The sequence below is a fragment of the Periplaneta americana genome, chromosome 8 (assembly GCF_040183065.1).
Source record: "Periplaneta americana isolate PAMFEO1 chromosome 8, P.americana_PAMFEO1_priV1, whole genome shotgun sequence".
Lineage (NCBI taxonomy): Eukaryota > Metazoa > Arthropoda > Insecta > Blattodea > Blattidae > Periplaneta > Periplaneta americana.
In genome coordinates, this window is record NC_091124.1 from 107,501,306 (window position 1) to 107,525,003 (window position 23,698).

Below are 23,698 nucleotides of genomic sequence, written 5' to 3' on the forward strand. Positions count from 1 at the left end.
TCACATTTTATAACAACAAATTTCATTTCATTTTTCAGCAAATCAACAAATTAGACAAATTATTCAAAACTGAATCCCTTTTCCATTATAAGTTTTTCATTACATAAAACTCATGACTAATCATTCAACCACTGTTATGCATATTACTGTGTACAACTTAATGGACTTCCTCAAACTTTTGAATATCTGATGATGCTGTACAGGCGAAAACGTTCATGAATATCTTTTTCAAGATGTATTAGCAAATAATACAATTTGCAAATTGATAAATCATATGATTGAGCATTTGAATAAATGTATTATTATGACCAGAAGAGAGTTAAAAACAAAGTCAGTAATCAGCTGGGACTGACCGATTTGAACAGAGGTAAACAGAAACAGTAGGAGGATACAAATTGAAACATCGAGGAGAGTGCAATTGGATTAGCATATAAAAGGAAGAATACATCGATGAAGAGTGACATAAGTACAACAAGTGCAGGGACGTATAATGGGGTGACCAATAGTGAAAGTGCACAGGAAGAACCAGTGAGTGAAAGTAAGAATTGGTTAAGTGAGCAAAATGGAACATATGAAGGAAATAAAAATCAGGTTAAGGGCGAGGCAAGTTCAAATGTACAAAGCAGAGCCACTAAGGGAGATGTATTAGTTACATTTGAAAGACTGGATGAGTGCATAACGAGTGTGTTTAATAATCTAAAAAAAAGAATCAGTCTCAGTAATGTGGTAATACAGAGAAAAGAATGAAGGAAAATAAATACGGAAATAAGGGAAATGATCGTTCACTTGTGGTAATAATGACAGTGGATTGGCGTGAACGGTATTTTGAAATATTAGTGAGATCAATGGAATGAGCTGAATTACAAATAGTAGGAACTTAATGGGTAAATGAGTGTGAAGTGACAAGTGTTAATTGAAGTAGTGTTTGGAGAAGTAAGAATGACGTTTATCATAATATTACAGTTATTTTAAGTAAGAGCAGAAGTTAGAAACCCGCAAGATCAGAGAAGAAAATGACAATTCAGGATAACCGTGATGAAGAGTAAGAAAAGACTAAAAATTTAGAGCAGCAGCACCAGCACCACCAGCACAGCAGCAGCATTAGAATATCATACTTCCAGAATAGCAAAAAAACTGATAGACAAATGTAATTATTGTGAGCTATAGTGTAATCTAGATACAGAAATGTGGAGGCACATCATAACTGGTAATGAGGTTGTTAATATATACAGAGTGTATTCAAAAAATGTGGGAAACCTGTGGGGAATTGATAGAGGACCTGAAAACAAACAAAAAAGTTAATATAAACATATGGTCAATTTCGTTTAGTTTTTTAGTTACAGTCATTGTTTGTGGTGTTTTGATACACCCTGTACAGGGTGGAAGTGATATAATCCTGCAGATTGAAAGGAACAATAGGGTACACTGAAATGAATAGAAACCCTATATTACGTTTTGTGATTAAATGCAGGGTTAATCAGAAAATTAATTTGGAAGTTTCAGCAATCTGGCAACATCACAGCTAACATATTCCTTTTTCTTCTCGTAATACAGATGTAAGAGGTCAACGAAATCAGGTCTGTCCCCTAGGTTAACTATTTCCCACTTCCCCTCTCTGATTACAACATTGCAATCGGTTCACATCATTCAGTGACTTGAAATTGGTTTTAAAATTAACGAAAACTGTTCGCACTATTGAACTACACCAGAGGGATAAATAATGAGTCTTTATTAGATTTTCTACTGATATGGACAAAAATCACGATTCTACTCGCAATAGTTACCGAATAAGAAGGTGTTAAACATTTGGGAAAAACATTTTTTTTTTTTTTTTTGAGAAAACTATTAACTTTCCACCAATATTATTACACTTTTCTGTTACATACAACATGAGCTGTTCGCTCTGAAAATCTGCAGGATTATTTCACTTCCAACCTGTGTGTGTGTGTATATTTATATAAAACTAAAAATCTCATCGGACCAGATTCCATACCAATCACATTTGTTTTATGATTTTTTAATTTCCTTTATAGCACAATAATTGGATACTTTAAAGTAGAAAGGTGCAAAGTGCCAAAATCATAGAAAACGAAATTATTATGCAGAAAAGTGCAATGTGCTTAGGAGGATGATGTATGAAAGAGGCTACATCCACTTGTGTTTCTTAAGCGAGATATTTAGATGTTACGTTGCCAGCACCATTCAGTTTCAGAAGGTAAGCGCCCTCTTGAGCTGCATCATAGAATGCAATGGATCTTCAACAGGTCATGTTTGTGCCCAAACTTACACACAGCGAAATGTTTTACAGATGTCTTACATGTGTATGTGGGATGAAAGCATCACGAGTAGCGGTGCCAATGAGATTGCCTCGTGTGTACTAAAACTGATGAATATGGACATAACAAACAAGAAGAATCTGATAACTGTGCAGCTGAAAACAAAAATCGTGTAATGGTTTTCATGTGTCTCTTTTTAGTCACCATCGGTTTATTTGAGCACATAGAACAACATTTCCTTCTCAGTGGCCACAGTTTCCTACAATGCGATTCTGATTTCGCTTTGATTGAAAAACGACAGAAAGTGACAAAAGCCTTCATTCCTAGTGACCTGCTTAAAATCGTACAAGACTCTAAAGTTGTAAAACCATTTCAAACCGTTTCAATGCTAGAGTCATATTTCCTTAATATGCAAGATGTTGCTGATCAACTAATTTCCATCAAGAACTTGAATATTTCTAAGGCTGTTGCATTCAGTATGATGTTAGTAAAGCAGGTAGTGTTTCTGTGAAACAGTCCCATGATAATGAAGCAGTACATACCATTAAAGTGCTTAAAAAGGAAAAAAAAAAACATGAAAGATGTGCAGTCAGCATTGTTTCAAGTTAAAGCATAAAATAGGGAAATTACTGAAGAAAAGAAGGGGGATCTACTAGCAATGAATCCCTATCTTCCAAATGAGGAGCATAGGCAGTTCTACAGGCAGATCTGTGAGTAAAAATTGCTCCAGAATAGGAAAAAATAGGTATTGGACTTTGCACCATTCTACTGCAACTGTACCCATTACTTAACCCTTTTCACAATCTGTGTTATATAATTAAATATGGAGAAATAATGTCTTTACATACCACTATTATTAATGAGTAAACACTGTACTATTGCTGTTTTCTATCAGTAAAAAAAACGACACAAATATGTGTACAATTATTCTTATAGCTACATTTTTTTATCTTATCTCCAATGTTTCATTTTGGCACTTTGCACCCTTCTACTTTAAAGTATCCAATTCTAATCTTCACACATTTAATTTATTTTTGGTCCTTACTAAATCCTTCTTCTGATTTTGAAGTTTTTTTACTCAATAAACCTATGATTTCCTTGGAATTGATATTCTTTGAATTTTTTTCTGGTGAATTATTTTACTGAACAGTCACCAACTCTCCATTTTGTTGAACAATCCTTATGCATCTGTCCCTGCTTTCAACACTTCTATGAGTTTGTTTTATACTGTACCTCTTGCTGGGAGGTTTTTGATTCGTAATGGGTTTTATGAAATACTATTTAGGAAGATTCGGAAATATACAGGCCACTACACCAGGTTTTAAGTTCTGTTCCATCCTAGAAATTTCCACTGCTCCGCCATTAACAACAGTGGTGTCCATTTTTATTACCATGTCTTCCAAAGAATGAGAACCACATATGCAATTTTTTCTAGTGAGGTCTCTTTTCTAGGAATCGCTCTGACAAAATCCTGTTTGGTCATTACAAGGGGAAAAATAAATTCACTTTTTTAGACTTTCCATACCTGTCCTACAGCTTGGTACAAAGTAAGTGGGCATTTTATATACATTTAACTACCCGAAGTTAAATTTTATTAAGCTGTACTATTACTCACCCGTTAAATACTGACAGATTATTCTACACTACAAAAACAAAAATTAACTTGAAAATACAATGTATAAACAATAGCACACGAATTTAAAAGTGTACTTGCTTTGATTGTATGTGACAGAGCTGTTGTATGCTGGCATTCCTCTACAGAGCTGCTGTTAAGCACTGTCCTCTTGTAGGAGTGACCACACTAGCCTAGCTACTCGTTCTGGTATTAGTAAAGGCCCTATGTTTTCATGTAAAGTTATGCCTTCTTTTACGTTATTTTAAAACTAGTATGTAGTATATGAGTAAGAATAGTTACATGCAAAATTAAGCTTGTGAGATGTAAGCTCTTTAGAGCATGAAGTATCAAATTATTAATTGAAACTTAAATATATTTTGTATCATGTCACTACATGACCTTATAAATACGAGGGAGAGTCAAAAAGTAACCTTAATAATTGTTTTATTAATTGAATACGTACAATAAGACTACAAACACTTCATCACTTTTCAACATAGTATAACAGGAACACTTGCATTGAACGTACTGGGGACTATGTTGAAAAGTGATTGTTTGTAGTCTTATTGTACAATAAGACTACAAACACTTCATCACTTTTCAACATAGTATAACAGGAACACTTGCATTGAACGTACTGGGGACTATGTTGAAAAGTGATTGTTTGTAGTCTTATTGTACATATTCAATTAATAAAACAATTATTAAGGTTACTTTTTGACTCTCCCTCGTATATGTCTAACACTGAAGATAAAAACATATGGTAGTTTCCCCATTATGTTTCACATTAAAATAGTAGCATATTAAGTAATTAATATATTCATGAAATGACCACGAAAAAAGATGCACAGAAAAGATACAAATACTATCAAAATGCTATAAAATTAGTAAACTTCATATTGCATTTTACATTTTTAAGAGTAATTGTTGTGAACTAATGCTGAGTTCTTGGCAAGAATGCCATTAACTCTCTTGCTCTCCAATTTCTCTCACACACAAGATTTTTAAGAGTACAAGAAAGGCAAGTGGATGATACAAACTAAGACTGATATTGTTAGTAACAGTCTATAAAAAGATAATTATTTTAAAGAAACTTTACAAACCCCATCAAGTATAGATAGATCTTTGGCCAGATTTTCCATAAAAGCTTCAGCATTGCTGATTCCAAATTCACATTGCGTCATGAGCTTCTCTAGATCTTGTTCTTCTCTTTCTGACAGAGCCAAGTAGTCCTCAGACTCCACAGGTTCCACGTAACCTTAATAAAAGATAACTTATCTTTCAAATTGCAATGCGAAAAGAAATACAAACTGTTATACATTGTGGCATAAAAGTCACTTGCCAAATGGGGAAAACAGTTTTATTTTGAAATGACAAAAACAACAAAGAGCACAATAAGCATAACGACATGGGCCACAATAAAGATCATAATAAGGACCATGACATGGACAATGACAAGGAACACGGTACCGGTAAGGGTCAGTACAAGGACTACAGGTCTACCATTGTGGAGTAATGGTTAGCATGTCTGACCATGAAACGAACAGGTCTGGGTTCAAATCCTGATTGGGACAAGTTACTTGATTGAGGCTTTTTCTGAGATTTCCCCCTCAACCACCTGAAGCAGAATTGTTGGATAACTTACAGCATTGGACCTCGGGCTCATTTCGCCTTCATTAATTTCAATTTCATCTATCATCTTCAATAGTTTCAGGTGTCGTGATTCACCTGCAGATGTCATCTGTCTGGGAAGCTACATAGATCCCAGGGAAGCATAGGGGCTTTCACAGTATACACAGAGGGGCGAATTGCAAATCTAGTGGGAAAAAATTATGTACATAATATTTTCGAAACTGAAGTGCACGAAACCTACCTTAAGTGAATATTATGTGATTCTTTGGAACTTATATGGGATATATTTTGCAGCATTGCAAGATAGATTCTTAACTACTGCATGTGGATTGAATCACTATAAGCATTAGAAATAGCAGGCTTAATCTGATTATCCTTTGCTGTCATCATCTCCTCTGTGTTTTCAAATTTCGTATTGCTCATCATCGTAATCATCACTTTCTTCTTCTTCTACTACATCTCCTTCATTTAGTATTTTTATTTCAGGTTCCTTCCTCTTGTGGTAGAGATTGTTGACAAAGAGAACAATGCCACATATTACAGGGTCTGATGCTACAAGAAACCAGTTAGGAATGTCTTGCATGTTTGCACTTAGCATTCCTGTTGGTAATTCTATTATCTGTCAACCGTGAATGAGAACTTTATGTACATTGACCAGCATGTAGTGCCATGGTACAGGTTTCTTGTATCACATATAAATTAAAGGCCTCAAAATTAATTGAAAAGCCGCTTAATAAATTGTGGGCAGAATAACAGAAAAATTTCTTATTAATTTCTTACTTACACTTATGATAGATGAAGATAATTCTGGATATTTGAAAAATTTGCGTCTAGTGTTGCCATCATTTGTATTACCACTATTCCCAATATAGGACAATCAACTAACAGTCCCATTTTCAATCTAAATTCATCTATCACTGCCTTTTTCTTGGCAGTTAGTATTTTCTTTTCTTCTTGGTTTCAGACCTACCACTTTTGAATTCCAATCAGTACGAAATGTGCAGCAAGCTTTCAAAAAATCTGATCCATGTAGCCTATCCAACAGAGATAAGCCAGAACTGAAGCCAGTAACAACACAATTTGTGCAGATGCTATATTGTTCATGCTTTTTAGTGTGCAGCCACATATCTCTGTGTTGACGACTTACTAATGGCACTGCAAATTTTGCCATCCACCATCGTCAGTAATAATCTAGAAAACCTATTATTTATTTGTTTTCTAGCTACCATCACTGTTGTTGACCTAAGCTCTTGAATTTGTTGCTCTACTTCATTTATTTTCCCGAGTGACATGTCTCATGTCTCTTTTTCAAGGAACAGTTTTATGGGTCTATAAAATCGGGCAGGAGGAGGACTGGGATTCTTCCATAAGAGAATTTTATATTTTTGTGATGAATCATTACACTACATTTCTAAAGCCACTAAACACACCACAAATATATTTGGAATCATCGTAATAACTTGGCCTGTCAGGCACATTGACTTTGTCTGCTACTACTGTCACACCCCTCACTTAAATAAAATATTCAGTTCATTTCCTGATGTAAATAACCCTTTCAAATATGTTCTGCTGCACTAATACCAACCTATTTATTGTATGGTCAACAATGGCTAGTAATTTTATTTCGACTGAAATATCAGTTATTTCAACTTTTTCTTACGGTGGATAGCATGCCATCTCTTCTTTCCAAAGTTTGTGGGAGGAAGAATAAATATCACTGTGTCTCATTTCAGTACCATTTGTGTATTCGTATGCTGTCCACGAAATAAGAGAGCTTCCTCCGGTATGTAAGGTATAGGAGATAAAAGTGGTGATTCATATGCTTTCTTATATTTGGAAGCTCTACTAGGAGTGGAATCCGTTATTTGGTCTAAAACATTACCTGCATCTCTTTTCCCTGAATATCGAAGATTCTTGTGTAGAAAATTCCTCGGTTAGAGAATGAACTAATTTCCTTATAATTTTTCTTTCTGCTCCCTCAAATGATTTTCTGGGTCTTTCAATATCAGAAGAAGATGATAAAGGGGTTTCTAACCTTAAAGTTGCTTTTCTAATTAATTTATTATTTCAGGGAACTTCACACTTTCCTAGAACCAGTCGGAATATATTTTTAAATGGTCCTTTTTCCTTGTGCAATTCTTCCATTGCTTCTCTAACTCATCCTTGTAACAGTAAATTGTTTTCTTAATATAAATGAGTCTACACCTGTGGAGTAACAGTTAGCGCGTCTGGCCGCGAAACCAGGTGACCCGGGTTCGATTCCCAGTTGGGGCAAGTTACCTGGTTGAGGTTTTTTCCGGGGTTTTCCTTCAACCCAACATGAACAAATGCTAGGTAACTTTCGGTGCTGGACCCCGAACTCATTTCACTGGCGTCTCATTCAGACGCTGAATAACCTAATATGTTGATACAGCGTCGTAAAATAACCTACTAAAATAAAATACAAATGAATACTTCTGTAAACACTCCTGTACACTAAATTTATTTTACACATAATTACATAAATCTTGGGGTGATTTTTTTTCCCTAGCAAATTAGGTCATGTAACTCCATTCACGTCACTGTTGGCAGAACAGTTGTTCCATCCCTGAAATAAAATAGTTTTTTCCTCAAACGTGCAAAGATGGATAAATCTGTAAACCCCGTGAAATTAAAAAGTGTACTACTGCTGAGACCTGTCATTGTTGAAACTCTATTCGATTTCATTTATACTATTAACAAATCTCTATATATGACTGGATTTAACTGTTTTATGCTTCTTTAATTTTGATAAAAAAAATTGCTTGAATCTAAAGTACATAATTGTGGGTAAGATATCTTAATTTCTTTGAAGGGTGGTGATATATAGATGTTTATCCAAATGATAAATAGTTCGATTTTATAAGAGTGAGTAAAGTGGGCTTTTTCTCGCTAGACTGTGCAGTAGATGATGACAGACCTGGGAGCCACCAGTGCTGTGTACCTTCCTATGACAGATGGGACCATAGTGAATCACGATATCTACGATGCCACAATATTCAGGTCAATATAGGATGCAGGACGTAGTACGCAATTTCTAAACAGAGGCCATCGATCTGAGGAGGCTGCTGAATATCAACAGGAAGACTCCATCAGATCTGGATGTCATAGCTGAATCGATAAAATGACACCAAGCAGTGAATCACGTACTAACAGGAATGTGGTTCTAAGGAGTCCAACAACAAGGCTCAGGCTGCCGTGCAAGCCTCTGGACTCTCCTCAGAAAAGAGGAAAAAAAAAAAAAGGACCACCATAAAGACCATGATAAGAGCAACAAGGACCACAATAAAGATCATGAGAAGGATCACAATAAGGACTACAACAACATGGACAATGATAAGGATCATTGTAAGGACCATGACAAAGACAACAAGGATCACAATAAAGACCATGAAAAAGACAACAAGGATCACAATAAGGTCCAGGATAACCACAACAAAGACCATGTAAGCACCGTGACAATGACCACAACTAGACAAGTATCACAATAAGAACCACGGCAAAGACAACAAGGACCATAATAAGAATCATGACATGGATCACAACAAGCACAATGACATGGATCACGAGAAGCACCACAACAGTATTATGATAAGAATCATGACAAGGATCACAATAAGAATCATGACAAGGACCATGACAAGCACCATAAGGATTGTGATAAGAATTACAACAAGGACCATGATAATGACAATGGCAAGGATCACAATAAAGACCAGAAGAATCATGGCATGGACCCTGGTGCTTGTTGTGGTTCATGTTGTGATCCTTGCCCTGGTGCCTATCGTAGTCCTTATGTGGTCCTTGATGCCTTTGTAGTGGTCTTTTCTGTCTTTGTCATGGTCCTACATTACTGTCACTTCAAAATAATACTGTTTTCTTCATTTGGAAGTGACTTCTATATCGCATATTACTACAATATTACAAATTATTGTATAAATACAATGTAACTGGGTCACACCCGAAAAAGCAAGATGCTTAAGGTCGGGTGAGATAATGAAAACTGGATAGAAGATAAAAAAAAACTCACATTAAATGCTCTATATTGTAATAGCAGTAAATTTCCAGAGATTAAAAAATAATTTCTCATTAATAACAAAACAGAACAAGCATTTCATTCAGCATAATCAATAGAACGGAACACTTGAGATGCTGAATTAGAAAAAAACCATCAAACTTGCTCTGTCAGTTCTCATTTCTGAGTTATTGATATGTCCCTCTAAAATGTCATCTGCTTAGAGCGTAAACCTGCTAACTGCCAAAAACAATATTTTACAAGAGAAGCAAAAAACTGAGTTTAAATTAACTCTGAAATTTTAGGACCAAATCCAAAGTACAGGTACAAATGCCACCTGTACTCTGGATTTGGCCCTAAAGTTTCAGAGTTAATTTCAACTTACTTTTTTGCTTCCCTTGTAAAATTTTCTCTTTGGCGGTTAGCAGGTTTACACTCTAAGCCGAAGATGTATTAATTTGCATATATTTAAAAACACCCATGCCAATATGCAGTTATTATCCTAAAAATTGGCTTTTATCACACAAGCTAATAAATAACAACAAACTAAATGTGATTTTGACTTATAAGGCATGTAAAGATTTTCAAATAATTGTAAGAGCTCGTACTTTGAATTAGAAGTATGTTTTTGTTGACTTTCGTTTATAGGTTGAATCAGGAGTTTCCCTATAGAGAAACCAACGTTCTTGGTAGCAGTTTGACGTGAATATGTGTTTAAATTAGACTGACATATGGGGTACCAGGATGGAAACGGAGATGGAACATTTGCAGGGTGACCCATTCTGACACTATAAATTCGTGACTAATAACACAATTGAAATAAATGTGATCTCTTTCGATCGGAAATGCGATTATGACGCGAAAATGTCCTTGAGTTGATGTCGCGCTTGCGCAAGGCATAGATGGGGGCATGGGCGAAAATTTCCAGGCAATATATCTCGCGACTCCGATGTGTTAGTACGCTGAGTTTGGTGCCAAATGAAAGATCTCGTGGGGTTTACGTGAATATGTCTGGTTTAAACAGACACTGATCAATCAATTTTCTTAATGTATCCAGCTGTTTGCTGACAACATAAAGTCCACTATAGACCACTGTAGTCTTTTTAATTCTTGTTTTTCATGAGAAATGAAGGTTATTTTGATCGGACTCATTGCTAAAACTCCAGTTGTGAACGAAATTCCTCCATGGAAATGTGTAATTCCACAACATAGCATACAGATTCCAGGAAATCATTCCTAAAATGATCCTCCATACATTCTTAAATTAGATGTCATGAAACTAATCTGCACCACATATTAAGGATCACCTTCAAATTTATACAGATGAATCTCTAAACCATAATGATGGGACATCAGGAGCAGGGTATTATATTCCAAATTATCAAGAAAGTTACTTCATACCATGTTCATCCTCCTCCAGTCTTGACACTGAATTGCTAGCTATTGATGCTGCTCTTCAGTGTGTTACTTAAATTTCTGAAAAATCTATTTGCATACTTACCGACTCTAAGGGGGCTATATTTAATATACTCAAATATGTACCAAACCTATATGCACATAGAATTATTTCAATTCAGGAACAACTAAGTAAACTAAAGAAACTCCAAAAGGAAATAACATTTCAATGGATACCTAGTCATTGTGGCATATCTGGAAACGAGAAAGTCGATAATATTGCAAAACAGGCAACGTATCTGCAACCAAGACCTCTTCAAGTGATATCTCTATCCATTGCCTTTGCTTCAGTAAAGTCTCATTTTGTAAACCTATCGATCAACAATTGGCTCTCTTCTGACAAAGGAAAAATTTTACAGTCTGTTCAAATAGACAATGATGTCACTTTGGGATAAACAAATAAATGTTTGATTTTTGCAGTAAATCCTGAAATTTCTTTCAAGCTTTGTCTGTCACATGAGCTTTAGATTCTCGCCAAATCATCAGAAAAGGCACAGACCCCTTTTTCCTTTCTGTCACTCAGAAGAAATAACAAAGCCACAACAACAACATATCTTGGGGACCCAAAGCCTATCCTTATCAGTCTGATCACCTAGTGGACAGACAAAGTAGAGTTTGTTAGCTTCTATAACTTCAGAACTTGACATGATACCCCATGTTTACTTATTGTGAACCTCTACCACTATCATTTGTTTTTATCCATCTTTAAATTCGTTAAAAATTAATTCAAAAACGTATCACCACAATAAAATGCTTTACCAGGCAAAAATCTTGTTAACTCAATCACACTTTCTTTAAAATTTCCTGACTGAAAAGACAGAATATTGAGTTACTGGTTGAAGGACCGCTCAGGTACCATTACTCTCTCCCCCTGTTAAATCTAGCATATATTCATCAGGGTTTTTGACTTTGGCACTTATTCATAGAACAATATACAAATCCTTACCGAAAGACAACGTTATTTTTTCAGCTATCAGTGACGGTTTTTGAGACCAAGTAACACGCACGGAAATGTATATTTTTATGTTAATTTTCATTCATATATAGCTTGTAAATCAAAAACAGAACTCGATTGAGAATTATTGGTGATATTTTCGAATTTAGCATATAAAAATCATTTAAGATCACGTGTTTTCGTTTAGGTTACAAAATGGCCGTTGATTAGTGTAATCAATGTTGCTAACTCATTATGATATAAATTAAGCAAAAAACAGGAAAGCAACATTTAAAAAGCCTATAGGTTCCATCGGACATATTGGTGGGACATGTTACAAAGGTCTTAAAATCGGTACTATCCTGCCAAACTTGGGACATCTGGGATGCCTAACAATACTAGTCATATGAGGAGCTCAGCACACAAATGGCCCAACCCACAACATTACTTTTTCCACTTACCTCTTTGTAACAGTGTGCGAAATGCAATACATAAATGAAATTTGTGCTGAAATCTCATGGAAAAACTAGAAATGATGATTAGACCAATTTACACTTCGAAGAGAATAATATGAGGAGCTCTTTACAGCAATAAACTCAATATGCAAATTTGTGGGTTGGGCCATTTGTACGCTGAGCACCTCATATGTGAGAACAGATTTTATTTGAAAGAGATTACATACAGTAATTTGGTCATGAATAAGTATTCCAATGGTCTTACTGTCTATTTCATTGAATTCTATAAGTAGCATTATCTTAGAATACCTGGTGTCACTGCCACTTCATTCTCCACAAGCATTCCTGTCTCACCCATCCAGTCATCTGGTATGTTATTGAACTGCGGCTTCTGCTTTGGCAAGTGCTTAAAGCATTGCTGAAACATGTGTGACAAATAAACAACATACAATTTATTAAAAACCCATACACATGCGTGAGCACATGCACACACAGACACAGTCGCAATGAAACATCACAGCAATGCAAGTGGCAGCCAGAATGTGCCAAAATTCCAACATCTCTAAAATATCCCCTATTTTATGATTATTATTTTTACAAGTGAATGAAACAATTGCACTTTTAAATCTTATGAGTCAGCTCATCAACACTAGCCATAAGTGAAAGGCAGTGTTGCTGATACAGTTGAACTATGGATGATTCTCAAGTTAGGACCTATCTGATGATAAGTTACATCTTATTAAGAAGCTCTTATATGTAGCATATCTGCAAGTATACTTCACCCACAATATCAAGCAATCTTTGCGTAAAAACTTGTTGGAGTAGCTCACTTTGCTGCACACCACGTCTTGCACCACACCGCATGGTGATTAGGAAACAAACCAACAGTTCATAATAGGTAAAAATATGTTGTTGTTTTCTAATGCCAGGCGTTTGACAATAAAGTCATTTGACCTCTTGCACACCAATATTTTTCAAAGATATTATCATGGCCAGCCACTGAAGCACAGATTTTGAGGATAGGTAAAAATATGTTAAAGCCGTTCATCTCACCGAGCGCCGTGCCATTCAGCGGGAATCAAACTGGTTTGATTTTTAAGGATGCAGCTGCCTGAAATTAGCATTCTAATTGGCTGGATGTTGCAAGACACGTCACTATTCTCTCTAGGGTTCTGTAGAAACTTTAGCAAGTAAACGAGAGTGATCTTCACTGCACCGTTAAACATTATCACATCATAGATCTTATAATGTCAATCAATCGCACTGTAATTTTTAGGATTCATAGATAAATGACTAAGGAAGGTACAGAAAAAAATTCTAAATCAATATCCTTTTTTGGAAAGTGAGGAAAAAATACTAACTTCGAAGTGATCCATTCAAAATAACACTGACACCTTCAAAAGTTGATAAACAACAAACTTTTTTATTTTTCACTTTAGGTGGGGGGTCAAAGCGAGATAAATGTTTAGAAAGGATTGAAATTACTTTTAAAAGTGGCTGCTACTCAAAATCTTTACTGGTTTTCGAGTTTCGGCCAGTTAAACAAAGGAGTGCTTTCGCCTGGCAGACTTACGTGTGCAGAGAGACTAAACTTTTCTCTGTTTGAACTGTGGAAATAAATCATCGCGCTGATTTCAAATATGTTTCCAAAATGTTTCCATTGCTTAAAGTTTTCGAGTTAATCGTGAATTTTGAAATTTAAGGATATACTGAAAGGAATGGTGAACAGGAGAAAGGTTCGGGGGAGTAGACGGTATCAGATGATAGACAACATTAAGATTTTTTAATTGTATGTGAAGATCACCAAGAGGAAGGCGAAAAATAGGAAATTGGAAAATGCTGGGTTTGTAGTGAAAGACCTGCCATTGGACAGAAAACTATGAAAAATGAAAAGTGGAATATTTTTGCTAATAATAAATAATACATTTTAATTATAGTACATTATTTCTATAAGATATAATTGTTTCCTGACAGATACTACCAACCTCTCTTTAGCAGTAAATGGTTGCTTATGTAGCCTATGTGGATTTTAGATTCTGCTGGATATAATTGAAAGTTGACTGAAACATTATTAAATATTGTACGATCTATCTAGAAATATCTTTAGCTGCTGACACAAGTGATACAATTCACCAAGTCTGGTGTGTTTTTTACATCCAATATATTAATGTTTATTCACGTTGTGTTCACTGAAAGGAACTCACTGGCAGATTGAATTTTTCCCACCATATTAAACAGCAAGAAGTGTAGTGAGGTCAACTGCTTCACTTTGTTCTCCAGAGGCAAGGTGCGCTACTCAGAGTGGTAAGATGAACAACTCCAACATGTTTTTACCCTAAGAGAAGAACATTATGCGAACAAGTGGAAAGATTGATATTAGAAACATTTGACACAGAAATCAGCAGTATCATAAAAAGAAAGGAATATTTGGTAAACTTGTGAACAAGGATGATACTTACAAATGGTTTTAAGGAATCCGCAGGTTCACTGCCGCACTCATATAAGCCTGCCATCGGTCCCTATCCTGTACAAGATTAATCCAGTCTCTATCATCATATCCCACCTCCCTCAAATCCATTTTAATATTATCCTCCCAGTTATGTCTCGGCCTCCCCAAAGGTCTTTTTCCCTCCGGCCTCCCAACTAACACTCTATATGCATTTCTGGATTCGCCCATACATGCTACATGCCCTGCCCATCTCAAGCGTCTGGATTTAATGTTCCTAATTATGTCAGGTGAAGAATACAATGCATGCAATTCTGTGTTGCGTAACTTTCTCCATTCTCCTGTAACTTCATCCCTTTTAGCCCCAAATATAAGGATGTTATATCTCCAAAAAAGGATTACAAAAGATATATAAGGATGTTATATCTATAAAAAAACATTTTGATTCTTTGCCAAGAGATACCAAAAACAAAGTTGATTTGACTAATAAATTACTGAACATTTCACCTTCCAGCAACTGCAGTAGGTTTTCTTCTAACCAGTCTTCTGTTAACAGTTAATATATTTAACTGTTGCTCTCTTGTTTGTACATACTGCTGCTGAAGTTTTATATTTTTCACAACACAAATATGCCATTTTTAACTTTAAATTCTGTTTTAAATAATATTTCTTCCAATACGGCTAAGTTACTGAGACATCTGTGCGGCATGTGTCCAACAATGAGTATGTATCATGTTTATGGTCAAGAATGTCTTATTCATGTCTACCACTTGGTTTTTGTAACAAAATACCCTAACTTGTAGTCTTTAAATACATTTTAATAATCGAAAATGGACGTTTCCAGGGCAATTGCTGTATGTTGGTGAGTATATCTATTTTTATTTGCATTGCATTACAATACGTACATAAAATCAATTTTTTATTTATTGCATTGTTGTCCTATTGGCGAAATACTATAAAGATTTTCTTACTTCATAACAATATTTTAAAGTACTGAGAATTAACTGTACAAGTCTCCAGGTATCGGTCAAATTCTAGCAGAATTAATACAAGAAGTGAAAGCACATTATTTAGCGAAATTTATAACCTTGTACTTGCTATTTGGAAAAAGGAAATTGTACCAGAACAATGGAAGGAGTCCATAATTGTATCTATCTTTAAGAAGGGGGAAAAGACTAACTCTAGTAACTAACTCTTGAGGAATATCGCTTTTGTTGACATTGTACAAAATTTTGTCCAATATTCTTTTGAGAAGATTAACTCTGTATCTAAATGAAATTATTAGGGATCATCAGTGTGGTTTTAGGTGTAATAGATCGACTGTTGATCAGATTTTTTGTATTCGACAGATATTGGAGAAAAATGGGAGTATAAGGGTACAGTATCAGGTATTCATAGATTTCAAAAAGGCATATGACTTAGTTAAGAGAGAAGTTTTATCTAATGTTCTTATTGAATTTGGTATTCCCAAGAAACTAATTCGATTAATTAAAATGTGTCTCAGTGAAACATACAGCAGAGTCAGTACAGGCCAGTTTCTCTCTGATGCTTTTCCAATTCACTGCAGGCTAAATCAAGGTGATGCACTATCATGTTTACTTTTTAACTTTGCTCTAGAATATGCCATTAGGAAAGTTCAGGATAACAGAAAGAGTTTGGAATTGAATGGGTTACATCAGCTGTTTGTCTATACGGATGGAGTGAATATGTTAGGAGAAAATCCACAAACTATTAGGGAAAACACGGGAATTTTACTTGAAGCAAGTAAAGCGATAGGTTTGGAGAAGTAAATCCTGATAAGACAAAGTATATGATGATGTCTCGTGATCAGAACATAGTACTAAATGGAAATATAAAAATTGGAAATTTATCCTTTGAAAAGATGGAAAAGTGCAAATATCTTGGGGCAATAGTAATAAATATAAATGACACTCGGGAGAAAATTAAACGCATAATAAATATGAGAAATGCCTGTTATTATTCAGTTGAGAAGCTTTTATCATCCAGTCTGCTCTGAAAAAACCTGAATGTTAGAATTTATAAAACAATTACATTACTGGTTGTTCTGTATGGTTGCGAAACTTGGACTCTCACTTTTAGAGAGGAACAGAGGTTAAGGGTGTTTGAGAATAAGGTTCTCAGGAAAATATTTGAAGCTAAGAGGGATGACGTTACAGGAGAATGGAGAAAGTTACACAACACAGAACTACATGCATTATATTCTTCAGCTGATATAATTAGGAACATTAAATCCAGACGTTTGAGACAGGCAGGCCATGTAACACATATGGGCGAATCTAGAAATGCATATAGTAGTTAGTTGGAAGACTAGAGGGAAAAAGACCTTTGGGGAGGCTGAGACGTAGATGGGAAGAAAATATAAAAATGTATTTGATGGAGGTGGGATATGATGGTAGAGACTAGATTAATTTTGCTCAGAATAGGGATCGATGGGGAACTTATGTGAGGACGGCAATGAACCTCCAGGTTCCTTAAAAGCCATTTGTAAGTAAGTAACAGAGAATTAAATACCACATTATTATAATTATTATGATATTACTTCTCTTGGTAGTAAGCACTGTCTGTTGCACTTACTATAATTACTAAATTGACATTATTCCGTTATTATTACAACCTGTTCTGAATATTTAATTTTGATAAGAGGGAGGGAGTTTTTATGCCTGAACGGGAATTTTCTATGGAGGGAATCCAGGCTTTAGAACTCTGACAGCATTACTTTGGCACTAGATCCTCACTGTTTAAAATGTTCCATTTCTTCCCTTCTGCACATACTAGTATTTTCTCTCCCCAATCTGAATTGATTCTCCCACTGGTGCATAACATGTGGAGATAAGAATGTGAGCAGCTTCGAATTTCGAGGAATTCAAAGTTGGCCACATCTTAATAATAAACACTATTGTACCGATATAATATTTACACGATATAATATACACCTTTTCTTTTTCACAAAATGTCTTAAAAACTGGGGTATGTATTATATTCTTTGGCATATTAGCTTATATTCGCATGCAAACAATCAAACTCGAACAAATTTAAATTAATGATCTATTTATGTTACAGGATATGGCAGGAAACAATTGACAGAAACAGCCACTATGAGTTCGTGTTTTCTCGTCTTTTGTGCACTTTTTATTCATAATTTCTTGTCCACTTTTTACAACAATCATTATTAATGCGAATAATATCTTTAACTACGATAATCACTTTATGGCATTTATTTTTTTCTTTTAATCTGACATTTTATGTAAACAGCTTTAACAATTGCACGTCTTTTTAAAGAATTTACCAATAATTACTGATAAAAAAGTGGCATGAAGTCGGTCATTGTCAATCAATGTTCTGACACCGACCCTGACCTGTTGACCAAAGTTCCAGTTCTGATATTGCAAATGAGGATGAATGTCATGTATATCTAGAGGTGGGGGAATGCTTTTATAACCTGTCTTGATAACATAATTTAAATCTTGAATGTTTTTAGCACAGATGCATATTACATTCGCCAGTATTTTTTATCTGGATTTTATGATAAAAAAAATTGGTGTGTGTATTATATTCGAGTAAATATGGTATTTTCACATTGTATAAGCGTATAACTGAAATATATATTAACATGGAAAGTATATATAGGAATTTTGCTGGAACTTCAGGAAAAAACATATTACCGTATTTTTTGGTGCATGAGACACACTTTTTTGTTCTCAAAATAGGCCTTAAAATTAGGCTGCGTCTTATACAACAAACATGAACAGTTGCCAGCAGTCAATTTTCCCCTTTCAATGGGTCAAAATATCCTGTCCAAGGTCAGTGAGAACACTGTTGTGAATTTTTTTTTTGAAGTGTGGTATCAACAACGCTCTAGATGCTAGATGGAAGTGAGGATCATTTTCTCTATGAATCTGAAGATGAAAATTCCTGTTCTGATGGCGAGTTCAATGGATCCAATGAAAGAACTTCTGATAACAGCGATTGGAGTGAATTTAAAGGTTTCTGAAGGTCAATGAATAATTCTTAGCATTAGTTATATTTTTCTTTAAATATGAGTTTATTCTGGAAAATTTCCTTCAATTTTTGGGGTGCGTCTTATACTGGATGTCCCATATAAAACTGGTCTGCCTCACTGTCTCACTGTGCCTGACTACTGTGCTATGTTCATAAATATATGTTGGCTACACTGTGCTCCATTTATGTATTGTTAGAGTTTGACAGTTGAGTTTTAACAGTAATTGTCGTGAATATCATGGAAGTGTTGTGAGAGAAATGGTGCAGTTTTCAGTTGAACACCGAATTGATATTGTGGAATTTTACATAAAGAGAGACTCCATTAAGAAGACCAAAGAAATGTTTGAGGCGAAATATCCTGTCAAGAAACCCACAACCAGTACAAATCACGATCTGTATAAGAAATGAAGGACTACAGGATCTGTTGTGAATGTGAAGAAGAATAAGCATCCGACAGTGAAAACCTCGGCAGTAGTCGACAGAATTTGTATGGACTTAACGAGAAGTCCCAAAGAAATTGATAAGGAAATTATCTCAGCAAGTTGGTGTATCCCGCACAACATGCCATCGTGTGCTAAAAGAGCTCAAATTCTGAGCATTTTGTGTGAGCAAATGCATGAATTGAAAGAACCAGACAAAGATAAACGAGTTACTTATTGCAACTGGGTCTTATCTTTGATCATTGATGGTTACCTGGACCCCATGTTCTTCTTTATGACAGATGAAGCCTGAAAAGGAGTATGTAGTCTTTCAAGAAGATGGTGTCACCTGCCAGACATCCAACCAGAGTATGACATGACAGGCTTATCAGCAAAAACCTGTGGCCTCCCCAATCGTCTGACTTAAACATCCTGTAATTTTTATTTATGGGGAGCTCTGAAAGGCAAAGTGTATGCTCACAACTTGTATTACTGCAAATTGTATCAGCTTCTTTTGTTTCTGGCCTGATGGCCTTAACTTCGCCAGAATAAATAAATAATAAATCATTTCATACAGTGTTCTGCCCAAGGGCAGATCTTTCACTGCAAGCCCAGCTTTCTCCAATCTTTCCTATTTTCTGCCTTACTCTTCGTTTCCTCATATGATCCATATATCTTAATGTCGTCTAAATAATAAATAACAACCCTCTGACAATGGACCAACTGAAAGAGAACATTAAAAATGAAATAAATAACATCTCACCTTAAGAATTACACTGTGTTAACCAGAACATTGTCATACAGGCACAGCGATGCCTGGTTGCCAGTGAAGGGCACTTTAAGCACTTGTTATAAATCGGTAAGTCTAGCCTATGCCATATTTACACAGGAAGTTGGTTGTGGAAGTAATACTGTATAATGTAATATAGTGACATGTGCAAATGGTAGTGAGACGTACTGGTTTTATGTGGAACACCCAGTAGAAGGGAGCGTCTTATACATTGACAAATACGATAAGTGTGAAACACGTATATATCGTCATTGCATCTCCAAAATCCGCTGTGTGTTTTAAAAAGATTTTGCAGGAATAAGAAAAAAGCACTGTCACTTTAAGTCCCTTGATTTTCAAAAGTATTTCAAAAGGAATGCATGGAAATGGGAAATACCAACTGGGAGGAACTAGCAAAAGACAGAACAGAGTGGAAGTGTTTTGTGAAATCGACACGGAGTCAACATCCTCCATAATGTCCTCTGATTGATTGATTGATTCATTGATTGATTGATTTTCAAAGCTACCTTCGGTATAATTTCAATCACTAGAAGAATAATGATGGAATTATACCGAAAGTGGCTTTGAAAATCAAGAGAATTAGAATGCATTTTTCTTTCTCTTGCAAAATCTTTTCAAAAACACATAGCAGATTCTAGAGGCGCAGCAATGATATGAAGTTGTACAGTAATATGGTTTTTTTTTTTGGTCAGTTGTTTCATCTGGGAAAATATTTATATCTTCAGAATGGCAAAAGTAGTTTCATTTTGAGGAGGGGGGGGGGGAAGTCTCAAATAAGAAATGACTGATCACTGTACACTAGTTGAAGAAGCAGATTAGCACTATGAATGTCTTGTTTGCCCATAAATTCCACTTCCCACAAATGAGTGAATGGTGGCCTATAGACAATGTTTTAAATAAGAAATCAAATCTCCAACACTTATCCTACAAAGACACTGATTATATTTATGTAGGAACATTATCCCACTGAACGTGAACTATGCAATCAATGAGTTACTATACCTTTTCACATGTATCATTCCCAGTAACTTGTAGATAATGAAAGTGAAGAAAATTCCTCCAATAATTTAGAACAAATTACTTTATATAAACAGATTGCCAAAAAAAAATCACTATTTTGTTAGTAAGAATGCTGAAAATTTGTATTTCTGTGAAAATCTTGAAACCGAATTTTTGCAGCATCACGATTTTTCCTTTTATGCTAAACATGGGAAAATTAGCCTATATTTCTTACCTTCCAAAGAACAACAAGAAAATTCTGTCTTTCTTGAAGATTTATGGCGAACCACTTGTATACTTTATCAAACTGCAAGTCAAATTCATGTGTATCCTGAAATAAAACGATACAATTTCAATAAACACAATCTTTTCTTATTGTTTATTTCTTTAAATTCAGATTTAGTAATATTACTTACACCAGATATATTCTTCCCATCAATTGACTTAAGTTCATTTAGTAACCAGGATCTCTTTTTCTTATATATATTTTTATCAGTCTTCTTCACCTAGAACAAAAAATTATAGTCATTACATATAAGCTCTGTGCACACCATAATCTAAATGTGTAAAAATAAAGAGATATTAAAATACAAATGTTTTGGTGAAACCCAGAGAGACCGAAACTATTGTCAGATGAATTTTCATAGTCTGAAGTGTAACTTGTGCTGACATATGTAGCAGTAAACTTTCAACATCATCATCAGAATATTCTATTTTAAAATGTATAATTTTTATTCATAACTGCATATTATGATAGACTTATGGTACCTTAATACTATGAATATGATCAAGGGTTCAAAGTTTGTGAATTAAAAAAAAAATTGTAGCAAATGCAGGATAGCCAGGCATCTGGATTTTGGAGGACATACCCTTCTCTTTTGGCCTCGTCCTGCTATCCTCCAGGCATTTAAAAATTTGCCAAAAATGTCCGGCTTTTTTCTTTAATTAGAACTACTAAAATCTGAGCTCTTCGTAACTCATGTCATTTATTGCAGTAAATCTACAGAGACATTTTACAAAAGGAGGGAGGCACCATTTTTTTCTTTTACAATTACTACATAGGGTACTACGAATAGTACTGAATATTAAGCATGTGGTTTTACTTTCTGGCATCCAGTACTTACCACAGAATAACCTAGAACTATTCACCTGTTGTACATAGTAATGAATGGATGTATTGCCATCATATTGTTCGCATCAGGCGTCACAAGCTAAATGTCTGCATCAGATGTCACAAGCTAACAGATTACTATTTAAATGTAAAATATGATTATTAATTACAATGAAATAAGACCTCCTTCAACAATAAAGTCTATCTCATCTGGCACTAAACCTGTTTTCTTACTTGTGAGGACGAGACCCACAAATATCCACTGGCTATTAATGTCTCATCAGCAAGTGTCATGCTGGTTGAATGGCTAACGTATTCACCACTAGTTTCAGAGGACCATGGATCGAGCCTACCTCAGGTTAAGTAATTTATTTGCAATGATATTTTTAATCTGATCTCTTTTGGTTTTTTCATTTTCCCACAGATGACTTGTTGTGATGGGGGAACATGCAGTGGTGGTAAATTATCTTTAATGTATAAACGTGGTACCAACTTATATCAGGGTGTACAAGTATAAAGTTCATTTTGTGATTGTCTTTGCCAAAGAGTAGATACAGATACTCTTTAGTTTTGTTTTGATCTGTGTTGGTAATGTTGTCAAGGAATTTTCAGTATGTTCAGATAATGTTCAGTGTTCTTGCCCATGAAAGGTCAAATATTTATTAGCAGAGTTTGAAGAGAATGGTTAGGTATAGCGTTGTAAATCTTTTGTTCAGGAGGTATTAGTAGTATATCAATCTTGCATTGATCACTTGGAGAAATGGGCAGTATTTTTGAACGAATTATTGTTCTGAGTGGATGGGTTTAACAAATATGCTATGCTTCCTCCTTTTGAATTGTATTCTTGCTCAAGATATATGAAACAGACAGACAGTGAAATTAATGATAAGTTGTTTGACAAATATCATGAACTGAAAGCACTTTGAAACTGTTCAGAGTGACACTTTGTTCTCGATTGAAAATGGATCCTCAATGTAGTCAGTGAATTCTTTCCTCAATTTAAGAATAAAGACAGTTTTTATGAACTTTTAAAAATTTGTGAAAAAATTATGTTTCTTTGCCTGATTCCAAGGCCCCAATCCAAAGGTAGAAAGAGCATTTTACAATGAGTAATTAGATGAAAGAAACAGACTGTAACCAACTTTTGAGAAGGGAATACTAAATACTTGTACAGCACAACTTTAAAACCATAACATGCAGAGATTTTCATAATTATCTAAAAAAAAAAAATAACAGTTGAGGCAAAATGTGTTAAAGGACACCAACTGCAAACCAGCGGAAAACAATTCAGTTCTCCTTAAACAAACTGAGCAAATGAAAAATACCTAACCCAAGGCAGAAAACGAAAATAAAAGAAAGAACTGTAATTCTTTTTTCATGAAATAAAGTTCTCACATGAAAAATATTCCTGCAATTATTATTCATATGCTTCAAATAAAACCCAGCATGAAACTTAATATTTTGGACAATTCTACGAAGCTGTTACACATGTAATGCACATACAGTAATGCAC

General features: G+C 34.9%; 1 protein-coding gene across 7 annotated transcripts in view; it reads right to left on the minus strand.

Moving 5' to 3' along the window:
* The window catches only part of Sec3 (exocyst complex component Sec3), a 167,971-nt gene that overhangs the window by 114,731 nt on the left and 29,542 nt on the right, over positions 1-23,698 (minus strand). For all 7 annotated transcript variants that reach the window (XM_069833368.1, XM_069833373.1, XM_069833370.1 and 4 more), the window contains exons 3-6: positions 21,491-21,580; positions 21,310-21,405; positions 12,710-12,818; positions 4,995-5,149 (exon numbers count right to left, since the gene is read on the minus strand). In XM_069833368.1, coding sequence (XP_069689469.1) covers positions 4,995-5,149; positions 12,710-12,818; positions 21,310-21,405; positions 21,491-21,580 — 450 coding nt within the window. The remainder of the gene's footprint in view (positions 1-4,994; positions 5,150-12,709; positions 12,819-21,309; positions 21,406-21,490; positions 21,581-23,698) is intronic.